The sequence below is a fragment of the Tupaia chinensis genome, unplaced genomic scaffold (assembly GCF_000334495.1).
Source record: "Tupaia chinensis unplaced genomic scaffold, TupChi_1.0 Scaffold144529_1, whole genome shotgun sequence".
NCBI classification, from domain to species: domain Eukaryota; kingdom Metazoa; phylum Chordata; class Mammalia; order Scandentia; family Tupaiidae; genus Tupaia; species Tupaia belangeri.
The window spans coordinates 3,527,735-3,549,229 of record NW_006204388.1 but is presented as its reverse complement, the minus strand read 5'-3'; the positions used below and the strand labels follow the sequence as shown (position 1 = coordinate 3,549,229).

The window sequence follows — 21,495 nt, the reverse complement described above, 5'->3', positions numbered from 1 at the left end:
CTGGTTCAAAACGTTGTGTTCAACCTGCATTCTTGAAAATAGAGATCTTTAGAGATCTTTATTTGGATCTTTAGCTTGTGAAGACTGAAGATTTCTCAAAAGAGAAATGCTTCCTATGGCCTCAAGGTTTTCCTCCTGATTTCAAGTTTCTCCCCCACAATCTGTTCTCGCTCTCTCTTGGCAGAATGAAAGTGTCCTTTTACGCCTTCAAAGTTAACTCCTTGACTTGTGCTCTTGATCCGAAATCCTCAACCTTCTTGCAGCTTACATTACCCTCATCACTCGTCTTTCCTTCATGGAATCTCACCCCCTCATATTTACAAACTCAGTCTACTTTTCTCCCCAACTAGGAAACATCAGCCTCCCTTTACTCTGGTTCCTCTCAGAGCAGCTGTCCTTCCCCTTCTTAGCACCCACTGACCTGCTCCACCTCTGTCCAGCTCTGCCCTAGCCACTGGGGAAAGTCATACTCATCCAACCCACCGCACCCACAGGCTTACCTCAGTCTTTAAATGGTGCTCAGCCTCTCAGGACATCTAACAATGGCTTTTTCCATGAATCTTGCCTTTCTTTGGCTTCTGGGTCGCCCCACCATTTTCTGATGACTCTACCTCGTAGTTTTTTCCTCTTTCCCATTGAAGGTGGCCATGCTACTCCTGCTGGATCCCTCCCTTGGTGTTCTGTCCAGCTGTATGTCTAATTCTCAATGATAAGGCCTGCCATATCTCCTGCCTTATGGATTTCAAAACCCTAAAACCCAGTCTGGGCAAATCCAAGCCCCCTTCTTGCCTTATGCTAGCTCTTTTCTGGCTATTTGCCCACCTCAAAATGGACTCTCCATTCTTTGAAAACTGACTGTGATACCAGTGGGTTCTAGCACCATTTGACCCAACTCTGGTGATAGCTGATTGCGACAGCGATAGGCATTTGCTGGGTACTATCTCTTAGTTTTGAAGTGAGAGAGACAAAGGCTTAGACTAGTCATAAATGGAAATGGTTCAGGGGGACCAGCAGTTAGTGTAATGGCTATGTCGATGAACTCCCATGTAGCCGACCACGGTTTGAATCCCAGACCCGGTGGCTTAAACTCACGCTGGGTGCATGTGCATGCGTGCGTGCCCAAGATCCTGAGAGGAGAATGGAGGAAAAGGGATTGTGGCATGGCCATCCCCCCCTGGGGGGTGATTTATTGCGTTCTATCTCTCTGTCTCTCTCTGTCTTTCCGGTGAGTGTACACGCCCTATAGTAAAAACCTCTCCAAAAAAATGGAAGTAAAGAAAGAAATGGTCCAGGGAAAGGTCCTTGAGTGCCTGTTGCTGAGGGCCCTTAGAGCTGTCCCCAGTCTCTTAGAGCTTTCCCCATTCCCTTTTTCTGTTTAATTTGATTCTGCCGTAGATCCACGAGATATTCTAGGTAAGTTCTAGTACACTGCCCCTCTCGACTAAGCTTGCTAGAGTTGACTTGTACTATCGGGTCACTGGAAAAGTCATGACGTGTTTTTGCATAGAAAAAACTTAGAAAAATATGTCATGACTTCTGGTGACCCCATACTTCCAGAACTTCAGCTTAACAGACTCACTAGCACTTCTCATCCAGGAATCTCTAATTCGGGCTTAATCACTCCTTTACCCAGAGGAGTTGGAGCTAGAATCTTACTTACTTACTTTCTGTGAAGCTCACATTTAGAACACTAAAACCCCTCCATTTCATCTCCAAAATAATCTTCCTCCTCTCCAGGTATGCTATAGTTTCACTGGTTCTGCACTTTGAGATCTGTTTGTCCAGCTTCTCCATGTCCCAGTGTTAATGCTGATCTTGTCACTTCTCTGACTAAACGCCAAGTCTAACCCTTGTGACTTGTACCATACATTAAATTTCTTCGTACTCTGGCTCATGGGTGTATGAAGACCATCATCTGCTACATCCACTCCTATGTGCTAGCCAGGCCCAATGCCTTTCTCTGAATATTCTACAGGCTCCACCTCCTCTGTGAATTTTGTATTATTGATCCCTTTGCCTTTTGGCCCTGGTAAAATCTTGCTTCTTCTCTAAGGCCTGTCTCAGACCCTTCTCCATCCTGGGGGGATTGAGGGACCTTCCTCTCCACTGTCTGGGACAGGTGATCATGGAAGTGTTTTTAGTTCATCTTCTTTACTGGACAGGGAGGTCTGGGCTGGACTAGATTCCTGGTTCATCAACAGAGGTGGCGTGCACAGGGTCACACAACAGCCAATGGTTAGGAAAGACCCAGAGAGCAGAGCCAACGCCTAGGTACTTCCTGCCTCACTGCTTACACTGGTTTTAGTCAAAATAGGGAAAACGGAAAAAATAGGGGGGTGCAAGCAGATGGATTAAATAGACTGTAGGCATCGGTGTCTGAAAAACAAGACACATAATTGCTTTTAGACGGCAGAAAGAACATGATTTATACAGCTGGGTAGTGAATATTTCCATATATGTAAACCACTTTTACTGTGATTCCCATGAAATCTGTGAATAGTAGTTTGTAATAAGGAAACAGCCAGGAACCAGCAGTTGGTGTAATGGCTATGTCACTGGACTCCCATATAGTTGACTGTGGTTCGAGTCCTGGACCTGGTGGCTTAAACTCACGCTGGGGACGTGTGCGTGCGTGCCCAAGATACCGAGAAGAGAATGGAGGAGAAGGGATTGTGGTGTGGCCAACCCCCCTGGGGGGGTGATTCCTCACTTTCTGTCTCTCTGGCGAGTACACATGCCCTATAGCCAAAACCTCTCCCCCCAACCCCTGAAAAAAAGAGGAACAGCCAGATCAGATAACTTGAACCAGGCCTACAGCTAGTAAAGGATAGACCTTGGACAGGAAACGCTGCCTTCTAGCTCAGGATTCCGTGTCTTCCTCCATGCTGTACCCATCCCTTCTTCAATGGTAGCATTAAAGTACAATGAAACAGGCTATTAGGGAAACTTGGAATAAGCTAGGGTGAGGTTCTGCTTCTAAAGCACAGAGCTTTATTTCCCTACCCTTGTTGCCAAACATGCGTATCCTTTGCTAGCCTACTACAGAACCTGTAGTACAGAAAATGGTGCCCTAGCTCCAGGAACAGACACTAGCCCTCCTTGAACTAGATGGCAAACTAGGCTTGGCTTGGCTTGGCTTTGCTTTGCTTTGCTCTTTTCTTTTCTTTTCTTTTCTTTTCTTTTCTTTTCTTTTCTTTTCTTTTCTTTTCTGTCCTTCCTTCCTTCCTTCCTTCCTTCCTTCCTTCCTTCCTTCCTTTTCTTTTTTTAAATTTGTATAGGGTACATGTGCTCACCAGTAACAGAGGGGAGGAGAAATCATAAAGTATCCTCCATTGGTGATGGTCACGCTGCTCGTCCTTCTCCATTTATCTCTCTTTTCAGGATTTTGGGCACACATGCATACACACACTGTGTGTTTTTCAAGTCATCAGGTCTGAGATTTGAAGCACACAGTTGGCCGCGTGGGATTCAGCAGCCCTCACCATCATGCCACCGGCTGGCCCAAATGCAAACTGCTTGAATGTTTCACAGAGCTGTTTCCCCACCCACTCTCTACCCCCTCAGCTCACTGCGGGAAAGGATGTCCATGCATGTAGATTGGTTTGAGCATGAAGGGTTGTGCGTATACATATATGTGTACACATACAGGTTTATTTAAATGATCGAATTCCACACTCTCGGAGGCTGTGTGAAGCATCTTATCAAAAGAAAACACATTTTAAGCAAGAGGTTAAAAAAGCTTTTCAGACCCAAAGGCCATTTAATACAATGAATCCTACTTGGGTAGTTTAGCAAACATGTTTAAAACCCACATCCAACAGACTGGTTAGTATTAGACACACAGATTTGGTTTCAAAGCTGATAGGCCCCTGGTGGAACAGACCCTCTCATGAAATTCAGTTATATTATGCGGTAAAAAAAGGAGGACACGTATCTACTGACAACTTAAATATTAACTCAATAGGCTACTAGGTAATATAAATAGGGGAGAAAAGTCATGAACTAGGAGTGAGAAGACTATGATACCAGCCTACCTTGGACTGCAAAGGATGTTAAAATCTATCCTAGAATCTAAAACAGGAAAAAAAAAAAAGTTAAATATTCCACTCGATATAGACCCCATTTGGCCCAAACCATCCCCCAAAGAGTAGACCCCCCAACACATGAGGTTTACTAACCACCTGCTACAGATGTTTCTAGGTCACTAATTTAAAATGATCACAGAAAATGTGTCATACCAGAGTTTTTGTTATCATACACAAGCATTAGTGGCTGTAGTAATCTTCCTTCAAAAGCTACCATCAGAGGCAAACAACAAACGTCCATGCTGCTGGTCCAAGGAACCACACTAAGCGAGGCGAGGCATTCGTTTGGACACTGAGCTCTCTTGGGCACGCTCCCCGCTCTAGTTAGGGGCTGGGGTGTGGAGACAGTCCCCGCCGGGCGCTGCAGCCTCCTACTCCTGGGCCTCCTTGCGGGTCAACTTGTAGATCTCGGTGGGTCCGTCCACGTGGGTGATAGTGGTGGTGAGCTGGAGTTCCTCCCCACTGTGGACACCCAGATCGCCTGAAACAGGGTTGTCGGTGTTAGACCATTCAAGGAGGAAGAAGCAGCAAGCTGGGGTTCATCTCATGAAAACTGCCCTGTCTGTCCCCTCTTTCACATTCTGAGTTTGGAAAGAAAAACCAGGACACACAACACCCCAAACGAGGGCCAACATCCAACCTATTCACTTGAACTTTGCAGGTTTTCTCTCTTCCTTTTATTTAAAAAAAAAAAAAAAAATTGCCAGAGGGCTCATATACTCACTGGAGAGAAACAGAGAGACGGAGAGGGGACAAAGTAAAAGCAAGGAGGTACCCTGCCATGAAACATGGCCATGCCTCAATCCACTTTGCTCCATCTCTCCCTCCTTTCAGGATTTTGGACATTCATGCACATGCCCTTGAGCATGTTTCTCAAGCCTCCGGGTCCAGGAATCAAACCGCACAGTCAACCATGTGGGATCCAACCACCTTAACCACCAGCTCACAGGCTGACCTTGCAATATTTAATATCATTTTTGACGGTCAGGGAACAGTCATTAATGACATCTGAGTTAGTTCACTGTTGATAGTATTCCTAGGAATTATTAACATTTAATGAGAGCTTACTTGGAGCCTGGCTCTATTCTAAAGGCTTTACATGTGGTCTTATTTAGTCCTCGCAAGAGGGTCCTAAGGTGATCTGATCACACCATGATCAGATGAGGAAACTGGGAGGTCAGTAAGCTGGCAATTAGGGAAGAATGTGTGACTCCGAGTCCCATCACACAGCCAAGCGACCATAACAGGCAGGGCAGACAACGGTGGGCAGGGCAGACACATCCACGCCCGCTGCAAATAGTGTACGAGCCACCACGTCACGCAGAGGCCCGGGAGACCTGCCTGTACCTACCCGTGGACTGGGCACCGTGCTGTATCTAATACACGTAGAAACAAGCAGAGGCTTTCTTCTCCAGGAAAACAGTTCTAGAAATATGCTCCGAACTTTCATCTTCCCCTCTGGATTTGCTACATACCAGCATTTTGAATCATTGTCACTCAACAGAGCTATTCTGCTAAAATGAAATGAATGGCTTTTTCTCAAATAGCAGGGGGGGAAAAAAAAACATAATTTTCTATAAGTTAAACCCCTAAAGTCTGCCACGTGCCCCAAATCAGGTGATTATATAATGAGCAAAAGGAGGATGGAAATAAATAAATAAATAAATAAATACAAATAAATAAAAACCAGCCGGGCTCAGGTGGACTGTGAGGTGGGGGTCTGTATGGACATACACAATTGTGGAAACAGGTGCTGGGGAATAAAAAGTTAAATCCGTGTCTGTGAGTCTTTCCCTGTGCGCATGATTACTCTATTTTCTGGGACTAAAATTTTTCCTAGTTCGAAGCATGGTATTAAATAAATAAGTGCTGTTTCCTATTTGTTTTTTTGGAGAGGTTTTCACTGTAGGGCGTGTGCACTCACCAGAGAGACAGAGAGATAGAAAGCAAGAAATCACCCCCTGGGGGGATGTCAACGTCGCAATCCCTTCTCCTCCATTCTGCTCTCGGGATCTTGGGCACACACACATACGTGCCCGGTGTGAGTTTAAGCCACTGGGTCCGGGACTCAAACCGCAGTTGGCTACATGGGAGTTCTGCGACATAACCATTATGCTAACTCTGATCCCTCCTCTCTATTTTTTTTTAATGACCTATTTAATTTTATTATTTTTTAAAAATTTACTATAGGGCCCGTAAGCTCACGAGAGAGGCACTCAGAGAGAGAGAGAAAGTAAGAAAGGGACTCAAATGCGGGCCATGGGGAAGCCTAGCACTTAACTGCCTGCTGGCCCTATAAATGCTGTTTTCAATTGGAATTCCATACGTAACTTACAAGGTGCCTTGATCCTATCCTTAGGGTTTATACCTGATGGCGTGACGGTTAAGGTGACTGGGATCCCACATGGCCAACTATGTGGTCTGAGTCCTGGACACATTGGCTTGAAAAACTTGCCAAGAGCATGTATGTGAGAGCCCAAATTCCCCAGAGGAGAATGGAGGAGAAGAGATTGTGGTGTGGGCAACCCCACTATGGGGTGATTTCTCACTTCTTTTTTTCTTTCTGTCTCTCTCTTGAAGAGTGCATATGCTTTATTTAAAAAAAAAAAAAAATCATCGATAAATCCCATGGCCTTAGAATCCCAGACCTCACCCCGCATGCTAGCTGTAAGGTGGCAGGCCGATGCCGTTTACATGGATAGGGGTTCTTCACTGCAGACTCATTTCTCGGTGGCTACACAGCAAAATCAGTCCCATTATTAAACGTCAGCCCGTAGCTGGCTACCTAGGAGATTCCCTAATCTCAGGCACAGTGTCGTTAGCTATTACGGAAGACTGCTAATGGTATTTGGGGCTGTTTTGGCAGGGGCCTAACCCATAGGATTGTGGGCACAAGTTGTTCTAAATGCACATCAGCCAAAGCAAATGTATGCGCCCTTGAACCAGAGCTCAGGAGCAATGAGACTGGTGAGAGGCTGTAACTGTGGGCTACCTTGGGACAAGTTGAACCCCTGCCTGTACAAGGAGCATGGTTTCCTGGGTCACTAACGGGCATTCTTGCAGTGCAACTTCTAGTCCTGCCTCAGCCAAGCATGAACAGTTCAAGACTCACATTTCCTGGTCAAAGCTGGTTCTGGATTTGATATCTGGGTGAGCCATCAAAACTCCAAAGCCTGTTTCAAGATCTGCATGTCTGCATGAGTCATAAAAATTACAAAGAGATGGGGCCATCAGGTGTTGCGGTGAAGGCACTGGACTTCCACATGGCCCATCACGATTCAAGTCCTGGACCTGGAGGTTTGCTTTCTCACTTTCCCTCTTTCTCTCTGTCTTTCTCTGGTGGGTGTGCCCTGTAGCAGATGAAAAATAATAATGATGGGACCAGCGAATGGCATAATGGTTACAATGCTGGACTCCCACATAGTCAACTGTGTTTAAGTCTTAGACTTGGTGGCTTGAAACTCATGCTGGGGGCATGTATGTGCCTGCTCAAAATCCCAAGAGGAGAGTGGAGGAGAAGGGCCTGCAGCATGGCCATCATGCCTAGTGGGTGATGGTTTGCTTTCTCTCTCTGTGTCTCCCTCTGTCTCTCCAGCAAGCACACACACCCTATAGCAAAAGTCTCTCTTAAAAATAATAATGATGATAAGTAAAATTAAATAAATTCTTTTTAAAAATTATAAAGAGAGTCCTGACTACCCTAATTGACCCATTAGCACCTTTTCTTCATGTTTATCTAAGGGAACTTTCTTACTGAAAATGTCTTAGAAATGATACTAGAATATAAACCCAAAAATTTGCACTAAAGATGCCTTCTTTATGCTTAAAATATGCCTACAGGGGCTGGCAGGTGGTGTGGTGGTTAAGGACGCTAGGCTCCCACATGGCCAACAGTGGTGTGAATCCCATACCTGGTAGAATGCTTTCTCTTTCTCTCTCTCTCTCTCTCTTTCTCTCTTGCTCACTCATTCACTCTCACTCTGTCCTCCTCTGGTTAAATTAAAATAGATAGAGAAGTAAATAAATACATAAATAAATACATAAACTACAACTATAAAAAAAAGATTCAAAAAAAAAGATTTCAATTAACAGACCCTTGAAAAATTTATATAATCCTGTAGATCATGTGAAGAGTCAAAAATCACTTTGGCTTCTTTATTGAACCAGGTTCCTGGGTGATGGCACTTATCGGGTACCCAATGCAGCTCTAACCCTGTACAAGCATGAATGCATTTCATCTTCGCACCAGCCCTCTGCCAGCCCTCTGGCAGAGGCCCCATTCTGCTGATGAAGAAACTGAGGCACAGAGTGGCTAAGTAACTTGCCTAGGGCCTACGCTGGTAAACAGTGATGTCAGATTCTAAATGGAGTATGGGACATCAGGACCCAGGCTCTCAACCTGCAGACTCTGTTGTCTCTTCTTAGACATTCAAGTTTCCAGCAGGCAGTGAGACTGCTAGTGAAGCAGGAGGTCACACACAATGTGCCACAGTCTCAAATATATACATACAGTAATCTGGGTGAATTGGTTAGTTTCTTAACTTTGCTTTCGTATCTGATGAACTGACAGCACACAAAGCAGTGCCCTGACAGTTAGGAGAGTGGTTACTTACGTGTGTCTGTCATGTGCACTTGAAGGGCTCTAGCATGCCCTGTGTTTCCTTTTAAGATGAAGACACTGAGGCATAATTAATTTCCTAATGTGCTGGGTGAGGCCCCAGAGCCATGGGACTCTGTGTGGCAAAATCTCTGATTCTCATGTGATTTTATTTTATTTTGAAGGCCAACTCTTCCCTCAACGCAATAGTTGTGGGAATACGGCAGTCACACAGCAAGCGTGGAGATGTCTCCAAGTGTTTCCAAACCCCACCAACTCCTACTTCTGCCAAGGTCTTGTTCCATCTGTTAGTCTCCGTCTCTCTTGGCTTCTTTTGCTCAGTGCACAAACATGCTCAAAATCTCTTTTTAGCTAAGACCAAAAAAAAAAAAAAAAAAAAAAGAAGAAGAAGAAAAGAGAAAAACTTTCCAGAAATGTGATACACTTCTTATTTCGTGAAGAAAAAGAAACAGAAAGAAGGAAAAAGGAAGGAATTCAGTTTGCAGTCAATTGTTCTGCCTGATTATGATATCAATGCATCTCAGCTAATGAACAATAAGATGAAGGCATGTTTCTTCCTAACCTTTGTGAAATGTGACCAATCTCTGGCACTAATTTAATCTCAAAAGACAATCACAACGGATCCTCAGTTGCAGTGTCACCTCCACAGTAATGTGGCTATTGCTCAGTTCTTACTGCCTGGAGTATCCACTGAGGACCGAGAAAGCCGTATACACTGGATACAGCATCTTAGGCCTGGGAGCATTTTAGTGGCAATCATCAGTGTATCTGTGGCCATTTCAGTAAAGAGAAAGAACGCTTGCTCATTCTGAGGTTATTTCCCAGATTCTGGGAGAGGTCAGAGGTCTTCTATTACAACCACCAAAGGACATTAACACTCCATGACCCAAGTGTGGAAGCCAGTGAGCTCCCATACCATGAGTTCACTTTTGTTTCTCCAGGTCACACCCAGTAATACGTGCCAAAGCTGAGATTCAACCCATCTGTGTCTACCTCCCAAGCTTCTGTTCTTTCCAGAACTTGTGACTCAATTCTTTGTTTATTTGTTTTGTTTTATTTTTTATTATCATAATAATCTTGTTTATATTACATTGGATTGATATAACTTTACAGTGTATTACATTGCTTTTTCAAAAGGGAATGCCATGCATGTCAGTCAATACAGAACCATTAATCTCCCCACTTCAACATTCAATATCTTTGACTGAATGATCATCTTCAATGTTTTTCCCAATCATTATTATTATTATTCTAATTGTATTTTTTTAAACAGTCAATCACTACTTCTCATTTTGCTTGTAAAAAGACTTTACCCATCATGAAATACTTCTCAGACCAATCCAGTTGAGAATACTATACATGTCATCAACAGGTAATTTTCCTTAGGTGTACATCCATGTCTATCCTGTTCACTTTTATAGATTAGCTAAAATGATAAGTCTATAACAGAATGAGTAAAACAGGAGAGTGTAGGATTTGTAAAGCTAAATCATTTAAGAATTACTTATTTAATTTGATTTATTATTAGAATTTTTTTAAAAAATGCTCTATAGGGCACATGAGCTCATGAGAGAGAGAGAGAGAGAGAGAGAGAGAGAGAGAGAGAGAGATAGAGAGAGGGGAGAGAGAAAGAGAGAAAGCTAGCTACCAGGACCAGGACTCAAACCATGCCTGGCCATGTGGGGGTCCAGTGCCTTAATCACCACACTACCTGCTAACCCCAACAAACAATGGTTTTGATGGTTATATCTGGCCTACATTTGGGGTGTTAGCATGATTGTTGTGTTAAAATGTAAAATAGTGGATAGTAGTTTTTGTTTGTTTGTTTTGGTCTTTCTCTTTGAAAGTAAGTGAATGCCTGGCACAGCAACAGGTTTGTAGGAAGTGCTCACTGAAACACCCGCTAAGATTTTCCTGGAGCAGATAAGCCTAGATCCTCCCTGCTCTGCAGAACTAAGTCTCACCTAGCAGAACAGCACTGCTATTCCCCACTAGGGATTGAATCAGACTCCCAGCTAGAAAACAAGTGTGCCTTGGGATAGCTCAGCTTTGAGGACCCCTTCTGGGAAAGGGGCAGAGTAACTCTGGTAGGACAGTGTACAGGAACTGTGGGGTCCAGTCATCTCTCAACCCCTTTCAACCACAGAGGTAAATTGTATGAGGCTTGAGATGAGTCATTTCCCCACCCTTCTGCAAAGCATCTACGAACACTCAGTGCCAGGTGGCAATTGCAAGACGAGAGGAACACAATAAAATACAGAAATTCTGAAGGAAATCTTAGTGTTATAGGCTCAATTGTGTTGTCCCCGACTATCTCCTTCCTACAAAGTTGATAATTCGAAGTCTTAACCCCCAATACCTCAGAAAGTGACTATATTTACAGACTGAGTCTTTAAAGAGGTAACAAAGTTAATAAAAATGAGGTGATTGGGGTGCGCCTCTATCCAATATGAGACTGGTATCCTTGAGAGAAAAGGAGATTAGAATATAGATACACACAGAGGGAAAACCATGTGAAGACACAGGGAGAAGAAGGTCACGTACAGGCCCAGGAGAGAGGCTCAAAAGAAACCGACCTTGCTGACATCTGGATCTCAGACTTCTCACCTCAGGAATGGTGGGAAAATTATTTCTGTTATGTAAGTCTCAGGGCCTTTGGTATTTGTTAGAGCAGCTACATCAAACTAATACATTTAGGAAGCAGAAAGGTTGTCCCAAAGTGTTGACTGAGGTGCCCTCTATCATAAAGGTGTAACAGTAATTCTAGGACTCAGAAATGGTTTTAGTTGACTAGGCAAGGAATGGGCAAGTTATAAATAGGACAACAGCCATGGGATAGGCAGGAGACAGAAGTGTCCAACTGCAAATATCAGAGTAGGCAGCACAGGTGAGCAGCAGTCTCCCACCTGTTCCCACCTTCACTGGGGAATGGAGAAAAGCTGTCAAGACCCACTTTAGAGCATGGGTCCAGCCCTGGTGGGAAGACCAAGACCATCTGTGCTCACACACAAGACTTGGCTGGCTGGGGGTGGATTATCTCACATATAACCCGGGGATGACCTCAATAAAAGACAGTCACCATCAAAGACTTATGGCTCAACCCAAACATTTATAGGAGCAACAAAAGCTGAAGCCTCCTTTCTCATGAAACAAATGGCAGGAGACTGTGGAAGCCTCCAGAAGTGAAAAGGACATCATACACTAGCTAGGAGCTAAGATGTTTCGAGTTGTTGGGAAAGTGATAACCTATTTTTTCTGTTTTCCTATGCAAAAATGCATCATGCCTTTTCTGACAACCCAGTAGAATCCCAGGTTGCTGATATGGTTTCCATTAGATTGAGTGTGTTGGATAGAAGACATTTATTGTGAATAGAAACAGAAAGGGCAGCAATTAAAGGGTCTCTTACTCCTTTTGCCATAGTCAGCCAGAAGGGAATTCCATAGCTCACTTTTTTTTCCCCTAAAACATCCTGATAAGAACTTCATAGAGGGGCCAGCAGGTGGCGGGGTGGTTGAGGTTCAGCACACTCTCACATGATCAACCACAGTTTGAGTCCTGGACCTGGTGGTTTGTTTTTTCACTTTCTGTCTCTCTCTCTCTCTGTATTTCTCTCTGGTCAAATTAAAATAAATAAATAACTGAATGAATAAATAAAATTAACTAAATAAAAAAAGAACTTTAAAAATGAACACAAAAGTCAAAGCTATTATCATGAACTGTCTGACTCTATAAGCAGTTCAAACTCCCTCCACCCCATGAGAAGGGCAACTGAGTAGGTTTGACCAGCTTTTCAGAGTGTCCAGGGCACTGCAGCAGTCCTGGGAGATGGTCTCACCCTCTAAGGAAAGGGTTGACATAGCCTGCTGCAGTTCATTTCTACCTGGGAAGGCGTCCAGAATGGTTCGCAAAGTGGTTACGGTAACAGGTAAAGAGAACCACTTGAATGAAAGGCAGTAGCAGCAGAGCAGAAAATGCTCCCTGAAGGAAAGAGGACAAAAATGTAGGTGCTAAATTTAAAAATATGGCACACATACACACACACACAATACGCACACATGAAATGACTCAAAGAATTTGTGGAAAATGGAATTAAAGTACAAGTGTTATCTTGGCACAAAACATTTTGCAATCCGTGCATAGTCCGTTCATAATACACATTTCCCATGAACCTTTTAAATACATGCACACATGTGTGTAAAATGACTAATATGAACGTGTGAGCACCGCCACGGGAGCTACGGTAAATCAACAGACGGGAAGGCAGGCAGCAGCCACACTCCACAGCCCCGTCAGCTGTGAGAACGCCGGGCTAGAAGCCATCCTGCCATACTGTGTTCGAGGAGGCAGATGAGGAAATCTTGTCCCTAAGACCAAGCTAACAGCTCTTTGATAGCAAGGACTATGTCTGTTACTCTTCAGAACTTCACCTCACTCCATCTCATTCCACCTGGCACAGTGCTAAGTACTGAAGTGTCCACAGTTCATTTGTAAACGGTCACTTTCTGATTCATACAATGAAAAAGAAACAAATACATGAATGAAAACACTCTTTGGAAAATGACCTTCTACTGAACCCGCTCCCCACTTTGTTCTTTCCTGTTGGTTCTGATTAAAAGGAAAATGCAGGGAACCAGCAGTTGGCGTAATGGCTATGTCGCTGGACTCCCACGTAGTCGACCGCGGTTCATGTCCCGGACCCGGTGGCTTAAAACTCACGCCGGGCGCGTGTGCGTGCGTGCCCAAGATCCCGAGAGGAGAATGGAGGAGAAGGGATTGCGGCGTGACCATCCCCCCTGGGGGGTGATTTCTTGCTTTCTGTCTCTATGTCTCTCTCTGTCTGTCTGGCGAGCGCACGTGCCCTACAGTGAAAATCTCTCAAAAAAAAAAAAAAAAAAAGGAAAATGCAGAATCTATGCTCGAAGCTTCCACTTCCTTCGACCCACTCCTCCTGACACCTCAAGGCATCTTTCTCCACTGCCCAGACATAACAACCCTCTCACAGGGTCTTCCCTTTTCTTCTCCACTTTGGCATCAGAAAAATGCCTGTCCATTTCCTGAAAATGGCCCATTCAGGTTCCAGTTCATTAAGCACCACACACCTGGGATCCATTCTCCACAGCAAGCAACCTGAATTCCTGGCTCTAGATCAAGCAAGGGGGGGAAAAGCCCAAGCCAACTTATTCAATAAAAATAAAACTTTCCATGAGAAAGGAACAGGGAAAGACTGGGGGTGGAGAAGGAATGTCATGCACACCCAGAGGACTGACAACACAGTGTGTACTCAAGAATTCATTGTGTAGGTTCCAATGGAATATTTCAAATACAAAATTTCGAGGGATCAGCAAATGGTGTAATGGTTACATCGCTGGACTCCCACGTAGTTGACCATGGTTCAAGTCCCAGACCTGGTGGTTTAAAATTCATAGTGGGTGCATGTGCATGTGACCAAAATCCCGAGAGGAGAACGAAAGAGAAAGGATTGCAGTATGGTCATTCCCCCAGGGGGTGATTTTTTACTTTCTATCTCTGTCTTTCAGCAAATGCACACGACTTATAGCAAAAATCTCTCTTAAAAATATGTATATGCATACATATATGTATACCCATGTATACACACATATATTAAATTATATGTATGTATATGTGTGTGTGTATATATATACATATATATATAATTTCTAAGGTGCCTAGAAATCTTGGCAAATGTACCACTATTCCTAGGATATATTATTGGTCTGGTGGCAGATGAAGACATAAGAAGAGAAAGAGAGCAGAGGAAGAAAATGATCAGAGGGCACAACATGGAAGTAGTCCCTCCCAAATACACAAGGTCATGATAACCCAGGAAAGTAAAGAACGCATGTGTTTCTGGGGGTGCATGGGGCTACTGTGAAGTTGCAGCTAATCATGTCACAATCAGAGGATGCTTAACCTTATGGCTTTCTGAGCCAATTATGATGGTGTAGAGGCAATACCACACTCAACGATGTTGAAGCCATCTGAAAAGGTCTCAGGATTACGTCCCAAGGTCTCCTGTATACACCATGTGTGCCTGTGGCTGTGATCCTGGCTGTTGAGGTTGGGCTAGACTACAGCATAAGGACCTTGTTAAAGGTGCTTGTCTCTCTCCCCACTTTATTTTCTCTGTCTCAAATGAAAAAGAAAATTTTTCATTCACTCATTCATTCATTTATTTTAATTTGACCAGAAAGAGACACAGAGAGAGAGAGAGGGAAAGTGAGGCAAACCACCAGGTCCAGGGTCTCGAACTGTGGTCAGCCATGTGGGAGTGTCCAGCACCTTAACAACCTTGCCACTTGCTGGCCCCTCAAATGAAAAATATTTCTAAAAAACTTTTAAAAAATTCATATGACTTCTGTGTTTTCAATTGGCATAGGGTCCCAGAAGAATCTGTGTACTGAATAAAAAATATTTATCAAGACTGTTTTCACTGCAAGGGACTATTCTGTTCACTGTAGAACATTTAATAGTATCTCTGGAATCTGAACACTAAGTGCCAGTGGCATGTCCCAGTCACAGTGACAATCCAAAATACAACCATAAATAATCCAGGTCTCCCTTAGCAAAGGATTCAGGGAATGTGATTTCCTATCGTCAACTAGTTTTTGAGCTTTCTGTGAAATTATACATCAAGCTGTCTTCAACAATTTCTGATGGGGGAGAGATCAAGCTTTGATTCTTGATTACAAGGCTTCAAGCCTAAATGAGTGGCTGTTGTCCAGGTGACGGGAACTGCCCGACTCCTGGCTGACAGCTCCAGGATCTGGTCAACATGGTGGTACATGGTCACCCTATCTGTAGGGCTGACTGTAGTCCTGGGCTCCCACTTGCCCAGCAGTACTAGAGTGGAGCTCCCCAGGGTTTGGAAAACCCCTGAACTGCCACTTAGTGACAGGAGGTGCTCTAGGGCCTTTTCCTTGCCAACAGGAAGAAAGGCAACCATAGACTTTCATTTACTGTAAAAAGACTTTAAGGGATCACTTCCTCTGTGAGAAGTGGTATGCCAAGGGTGAAGCAGTGTGCCAACCTTCACATACAAAAACAAACAAACAAACAAACAAACAAAACACCAGACCAGTTTATGTGGGTAACGTAGCACACAGTCTGTATTCCAGAACTACTGCCCATTAGTACTACCACTCCGATACCCCAGGAAGTCCAGCAATTGCTTTACCTGGTGCTTTCCCTCAAAAGTAGAAACCATCTACTTAAGTCAAAGATAGGGCCGCATGGTTTCTGTCAAAGTCCATTGGGGTGTCCATGAATCGAAATCAAGATTCTTGTCCACAAGCCCAGAATCCCTTCCTGCCTGTATTGTGGAGGTTTGCTCTTGGGGAGGCTTTCAGTTGCCATTTTGCATGAATACAGTAAATCCCTGAGTGATAGCAGTGGAAAGGCGGCTTGCTGACAAGCTTCTAGGAAAAGCCAGTCAAACCAGAGCAAGACAGGGGATAGGGATGCCAAAAGTCTTTATTCTTATGCAGGATCCACGGGCAGGGATGGATCTGAAATTGATTGTGCCAAGAAGTCTTGCTCTAAACAGCTCAAGGGAAGGAGGAAAGAGAGGGTTCATGCACAGGATTCTCTGGTGTTGAAGTGGCAAGTATACTGTGAAGATGGATGTGGTTGAGCTCACTCCACTCACACCACCCTGACACTCAACACAGATGACCTCTCCCTGCACCTCTTTTCTTTATCATTCATCTCATTACCCGTTTCTCCCTTTATTTTCCTCTCTCAAGATCAGTGTCATGTCTGTGCAATAGGAAAGCTAACCTTAGAACTCTTCTTTCTAATGCATTAAATTTCTCATCCTTGAGGCCAGGTGGTGGCACAGTGCAAGTGCAACTAGACCCAAGTGGAAAGGGCCCTGAGCTGGCCCAGATTGTAGGCACACCAGGCACATGTGTGCATGCTGTGATCTGGGCCAGTTCTTACTGGGGGTGGATTGTGGCATTTAGACCCTGTTGGGGATGCCTGTCTCTCTTATTTGTCTCTCTCTCTCTTTCTCATGGAAACCCCAGGCAAGCTCTTTTCTTCTCTAGACTTTAGTCTCCTTATCTATAAAATGATCAGACTGGTCAAATTCTCCAAGGTTCCTTAAAATGTCAACGTTTCTATAATAGGAAAAGACAGCACATACAGGCACTGAGGAACAGGAAGATGCTGAGGACCAGAGAATAACTATTGGTTTGGATGTATGCCAAAAGCAACAATGCAAAGAAATGAACAACAAAAAATAAGTCCATTCCTTCTTCAACTCTCAGGGCCCAGTCTCTTTCATGTGTTGTCTTAGGAATTTGCTTCTCAAACTGGAAGAATAATGAGAGGTAATTTCTATAGTCAGCTTTACTCAAAAAAAAAAAAACAAGAAAGAAAGTTTTGTTTTTGTGTTAGAATCAGGGCATATTTTAGACTAGAATACAACATTCCCAAAGAATTTTGGTGCACAGGTAGCACCACTGATTGGGAGGCTGGAAACTGCATGGGAGGCCTGGGTTCAGTTCCTAGGCCAACCTGGACATGTCAGGCATCAATGCACTTGACTGTAGACCTGGCTAATTGGGAGGCTCAGGCAGGATCTTTGTCTCTCTCCCTTGTCCTCTTTCATAATGGTGCAAGGACAGAAAAGAAGACTTAAAAAGATATCTGGCATGTGTTGGCTTTTTGTCTTATGATTCTAGAGTCCCTTGGGCTGCCCATTCACTGTTCCCTAGAAAGTTTGATGGTAAACCCAGAGCTTTAGTCATTTAAACCTGATAGAGACAAAAGCCTCCTTATCCTGAAGTAAATCATGCTAAAGATATCAGAACTCACCATTGGACTGGTCTTCTCCGTAGTTCTTATGGGATGGTGCATACAAGAACATCAAAGCAAAGACATATAGGTTCCACATCCCATAGATGCCTGTGAAGAAGGCGCTGTTGACTTGGACAGTGACATCACCCCATTTCCAATGGCCTTCAGTCACCTATGGGAAAAGGACAATGACATTCAATTAGACTAGAGAAAAAACATCACACCAACATAGGAACCAACTAACATGAAAATCAGTTCTCCTCCTCCTATGCAAAAAGTGAAGGGCATAAGACACCATCTTTTAATCTGAATCATACCAGTGACTGAGGGCTTATGACATGTCAAGCAGAAAGTCAGTGGTTTGATCTCACTCATGCATTAGCATTACCTGGGGACTGTTGCCTCCTAAAAACAGCAATACATTATTATCCCTAAGTTAAAGAAATCGAGTTTAACTTAATGCTTATCTATATTGTTCATTCTTCCTCTGCTGTCAGTCTTTCTGGCAAAGTCCCTGCAGGCTGAGATCAGTTTTGTTTTACTTACTGCCTTCCCTTCAGTGCCTGGTGCACCCCTGGTGTTCAATGAACGTAGTTTAATTCTACTCTAGGCTCTACCACACACTCTATTTCATGTAAGAAAAGTAGAATGAAGACTCTGAACATTAGCATTCATAACTGTAAAATAAAAACTTGCAAAAAAGAATCAAGTAAAGGGCCAGCAGGTGGTGTGGTGGTTGAGGCACTGAAGTTCTACATGGCTGACTGCAGTTTGAGTCCTGGACCTGTGGACCCAAAACCTACAATAGGTAGATAGATAGATAGATAGATAGATAGATAGATAGATAGATAGATAGATATAGGTCGGTAGGTAGGTAGATAGATAAGATAGATGATATATAGATAGATAGATAGATGAATGAATGTAGTTTTTTTAATTTAAGTAAAAATATTTCTGGAAAACTGGCCTGCACACAGCCAGCACTCAATAAATCTTAGTTATCTGTATGTCAGTCTAGATAAGGCACTCACAAAAGTAATTTGGAAGCTTGTGTATGCTTTGTAATTCTCCGAGAGATGTTTTGAAGCTGCTTTTGTCTGGGTTAATGACTTGGCAATTGTTTTAAGGGTTGCTTGATGACATACGGATTACACTAAGAACTGTCAACAGAACAGTTGAGCTGGGTGACTTAATAATTTGCACCAGCTTTGAGATCAATGAAACGATTTTGGCCACTTACGCTTGCTATAGTAAACTTTGAATGGGAATAAAACAAAGTACCGGATGAATGTTCTTGTGACAACTTAATGAGGCTGGGTTATACAAATTGTCTCTAGGAGCCATATCTAAATTTTAAGATGGCAGGCTAGAGCTAAACATTAATGACTTTAGCAAGCAGGCTGACTTCACCTCCTATTTATGATATGGTAGGCCTGTATTCATCTGGCACCTTCTCTATCTAGAGCTAATAAACATGTTAAGTATTTGTTTTTGAAAGACTTAAGAGTATGTCAAGCATGTGGCTTGACCTGAATGTCAGCCACCTGGGTTACCTAGGTTGGCCAATTATAAGCTTACCAGTTTTAATTTGGGACTGGGAATACATCATTTTTGTTACTCATAAAAAAATAAATAAATAAAAAATAAAAACCACCACTATGGAGCCAGCAGACTACATGGTAGTTAAGGTACTAGGTCTGACATATGGCCAACTGTGAGGTTGGAGTCCTGGACCTAGTGGCTTGAAAAACAAGCCAGGCATGTGTGCTTGCATGCCCAAAATTCCAAGAGGAGATAAGACAACCTGACTGAAAAGTAAAGAGAAAATGTTGCAGTCCACAGTAAACTATAATAATTGTATTTAAAAACAGAGGAAATGTCAATGGATAATAAGTGTTTTTGGTTGTATTCCTTTATTACTACTTAACGCAAATGGTCAACAGAGATACTAGCAAAGCTAAGATTCTTTTGTGACAACCACAGTTAAGATATATTCAACAATAATAGTGTGCTAGGCTCTATATTAGTATATTCACATGAAAGATATTATTTAGTCTTTATAACAACTCTGTGAAGTACATACACAATATTTCTCTTCAACCATGAAAATTGTGACAGAGAGGTGTAGTATCTTTGTTTAATTATTTATTTTATTTTATTTATTATTATCATTATTTTAATGTGCCATAGGGCACATGTGCTCACCAGAGAGAGAGAGGGAGAGTGAGAAAGCAAGCTGCCATGTCTGGGCCTCAAACTGCAGTTGACCCATGTGGAAGTTCAGTGCCTTAATCCCTAAGCTACCTGCTGGTCCTGGAAAATTATCTTAAATAGGAGTGCATCTCTGATGGTAGCATATGAGCAACTATTGTAAATGTCAATTATCCTTTGGAAATTCACTGCATTGTCCATAATATACATTATTTATATAGCACATATACATAGGTTCAAATTTGTAGAATAATATGTGTGTACTATTTATCCTAAGCATAGTAATGTATGGTATGTAATAAACTGAATATGTATCTGTAAAATCTATATACACACATGCACATAATGTAATTTCATAGAATAAAATTATTATTATAGAACCACTGGAATGAGATGCCTATACAATTAGGGGCATGCAGCAACTGAACTTGACAGAGGAAATATCATAGGCATGCTCCATCTCCTATTTGTTCCATGGACACATGTTTTTCGAGTGGAATTGCAGGATTACCCACACTACTGAATTTGTAATCTATAAATGCATTATTTTCTGCTGCAGTCAAAAAGTTGCACTGCAGAAATGAACTACAGAGGTAGTGTATGGGACACTATTGTTCAGAGACCAGATTGTGCTTTCCCCTCTCCTCTCAATTACTCATGCCTGAGACACCCTGAGCACTGAGCACATTCCCAACATGGACCACAATAAGCAGTCTTAACACAGCAGGCCTTGTAAATCCAAAATCTTACACATGCCACAGCAGAGAGGTGACAGTCTCCCCCTTTTATACTTTCCAGGAGAAAAAATCTGGTAGCCCTAATATAACATTCCCCACCCCCAAATAAAAATCCATTACTCCCTACATAGGTCTTATTTCTAAAAGTTCCTGTTTCTCCTGATTTTACATTTGAACAATTTACTTTTGTGTGAAACCACCCAATTATACCCCTGGAACCAAGTGAAGGTCAAATCCCTTTACACCCAGTAGTCTTGACAACCAACATTCCACTTAACAACAAGACTTCCAAATCCTGGACACAGGCTCTCTTACCGGAAACATTTCCTCTGTAAATAACAGAATGAAGTGATCACACACAGACACAAAAGATCTAGGGACAGGCTCTCTGGGAGTTTGCTGCATGTGGCTTGACCTGAATGTCAGGCACCTGGGAGTCCCATTAGTGAAGGTCTGCAACCTTCTCCCCTGCACTGCACTTCTGTTCCCTACTGCTGCCACCTCTAAATGGAATGCCTCTTTCTTTTCCAGTGGAAAGGGGCTGAAATATCAGCCTGTGGTGTACCATCTCTTGGTTGCTATGACTGAGGCCATTAAAATGGCAGGCATTAAAAGACTGCACCTCAGTCCTCAGCTACAAAGCCTCAAGGTCACTTCATTCCACGGCTTCCCATCGGCCTTTCATTCCTGGCCTCTGAGCTTCAATATCCTGGCGAGAACCCCTTGCATTATATTTCATGGGGCTTAAATGCAAGCTCTCCCAGCAAGCCCCAGAGTATAATGGGGATTTTAATACATTCCTTTTACCTAAGGCTGGGATCCATTTCAAAAAGTTACCCAATAGGTTTTCTTTCAGGTGAGCTCATTGCTCTACCATTCCAAAAAGACATTAAAAAATAAATCCTCTGATGACTATATTAATACTGTACCTGGGACACAGAGAGTTATGCCTGAAAATGTCTTAGATGTCTATAAATAAACCTAAAAAAAAAAAAAAAAAAAAACACAAAGGCGGGGGTGGGG

The 21,495-nt window shown here is 43.0% G+C and overlaps 1 protein-coding gene across 2 annotated transcripts in view; it reads right to left on the bottom strand.

The window, feature by feature from the left end:
- The window catches only part of WLS (Wnt ligand secretion mediator), a 157,579-nt gene that overhangs the window by 25,359 nt on the left and 110,725 nt on the right, over window positions 1-21,495 (bottom strand). The window contains exons 11-12 of one of the 2 annotated variants that reach the window (XM_006167149.2): window positions 17,543-17,696; window positions 3,634-4,566 (exon numbers count right to left, since the gene is read on the bottom strand). In XM_006167149.2, the coding sequence (XP_006167211.1) occupies window positions 4,457-4,566; window positions 17,543-17,696 (264 nt within the window). In that variant the 3' untranslated portion in view covers window positions 3,634-4,456. Of the gene's footprint in view, window positions 1-3,633; window positions 4,567-17,542; window positions 17,697-21,495 lie in introns of those variants that run through there. The other variant, XM_006167150.3, reaches the window with a different exon arrangement.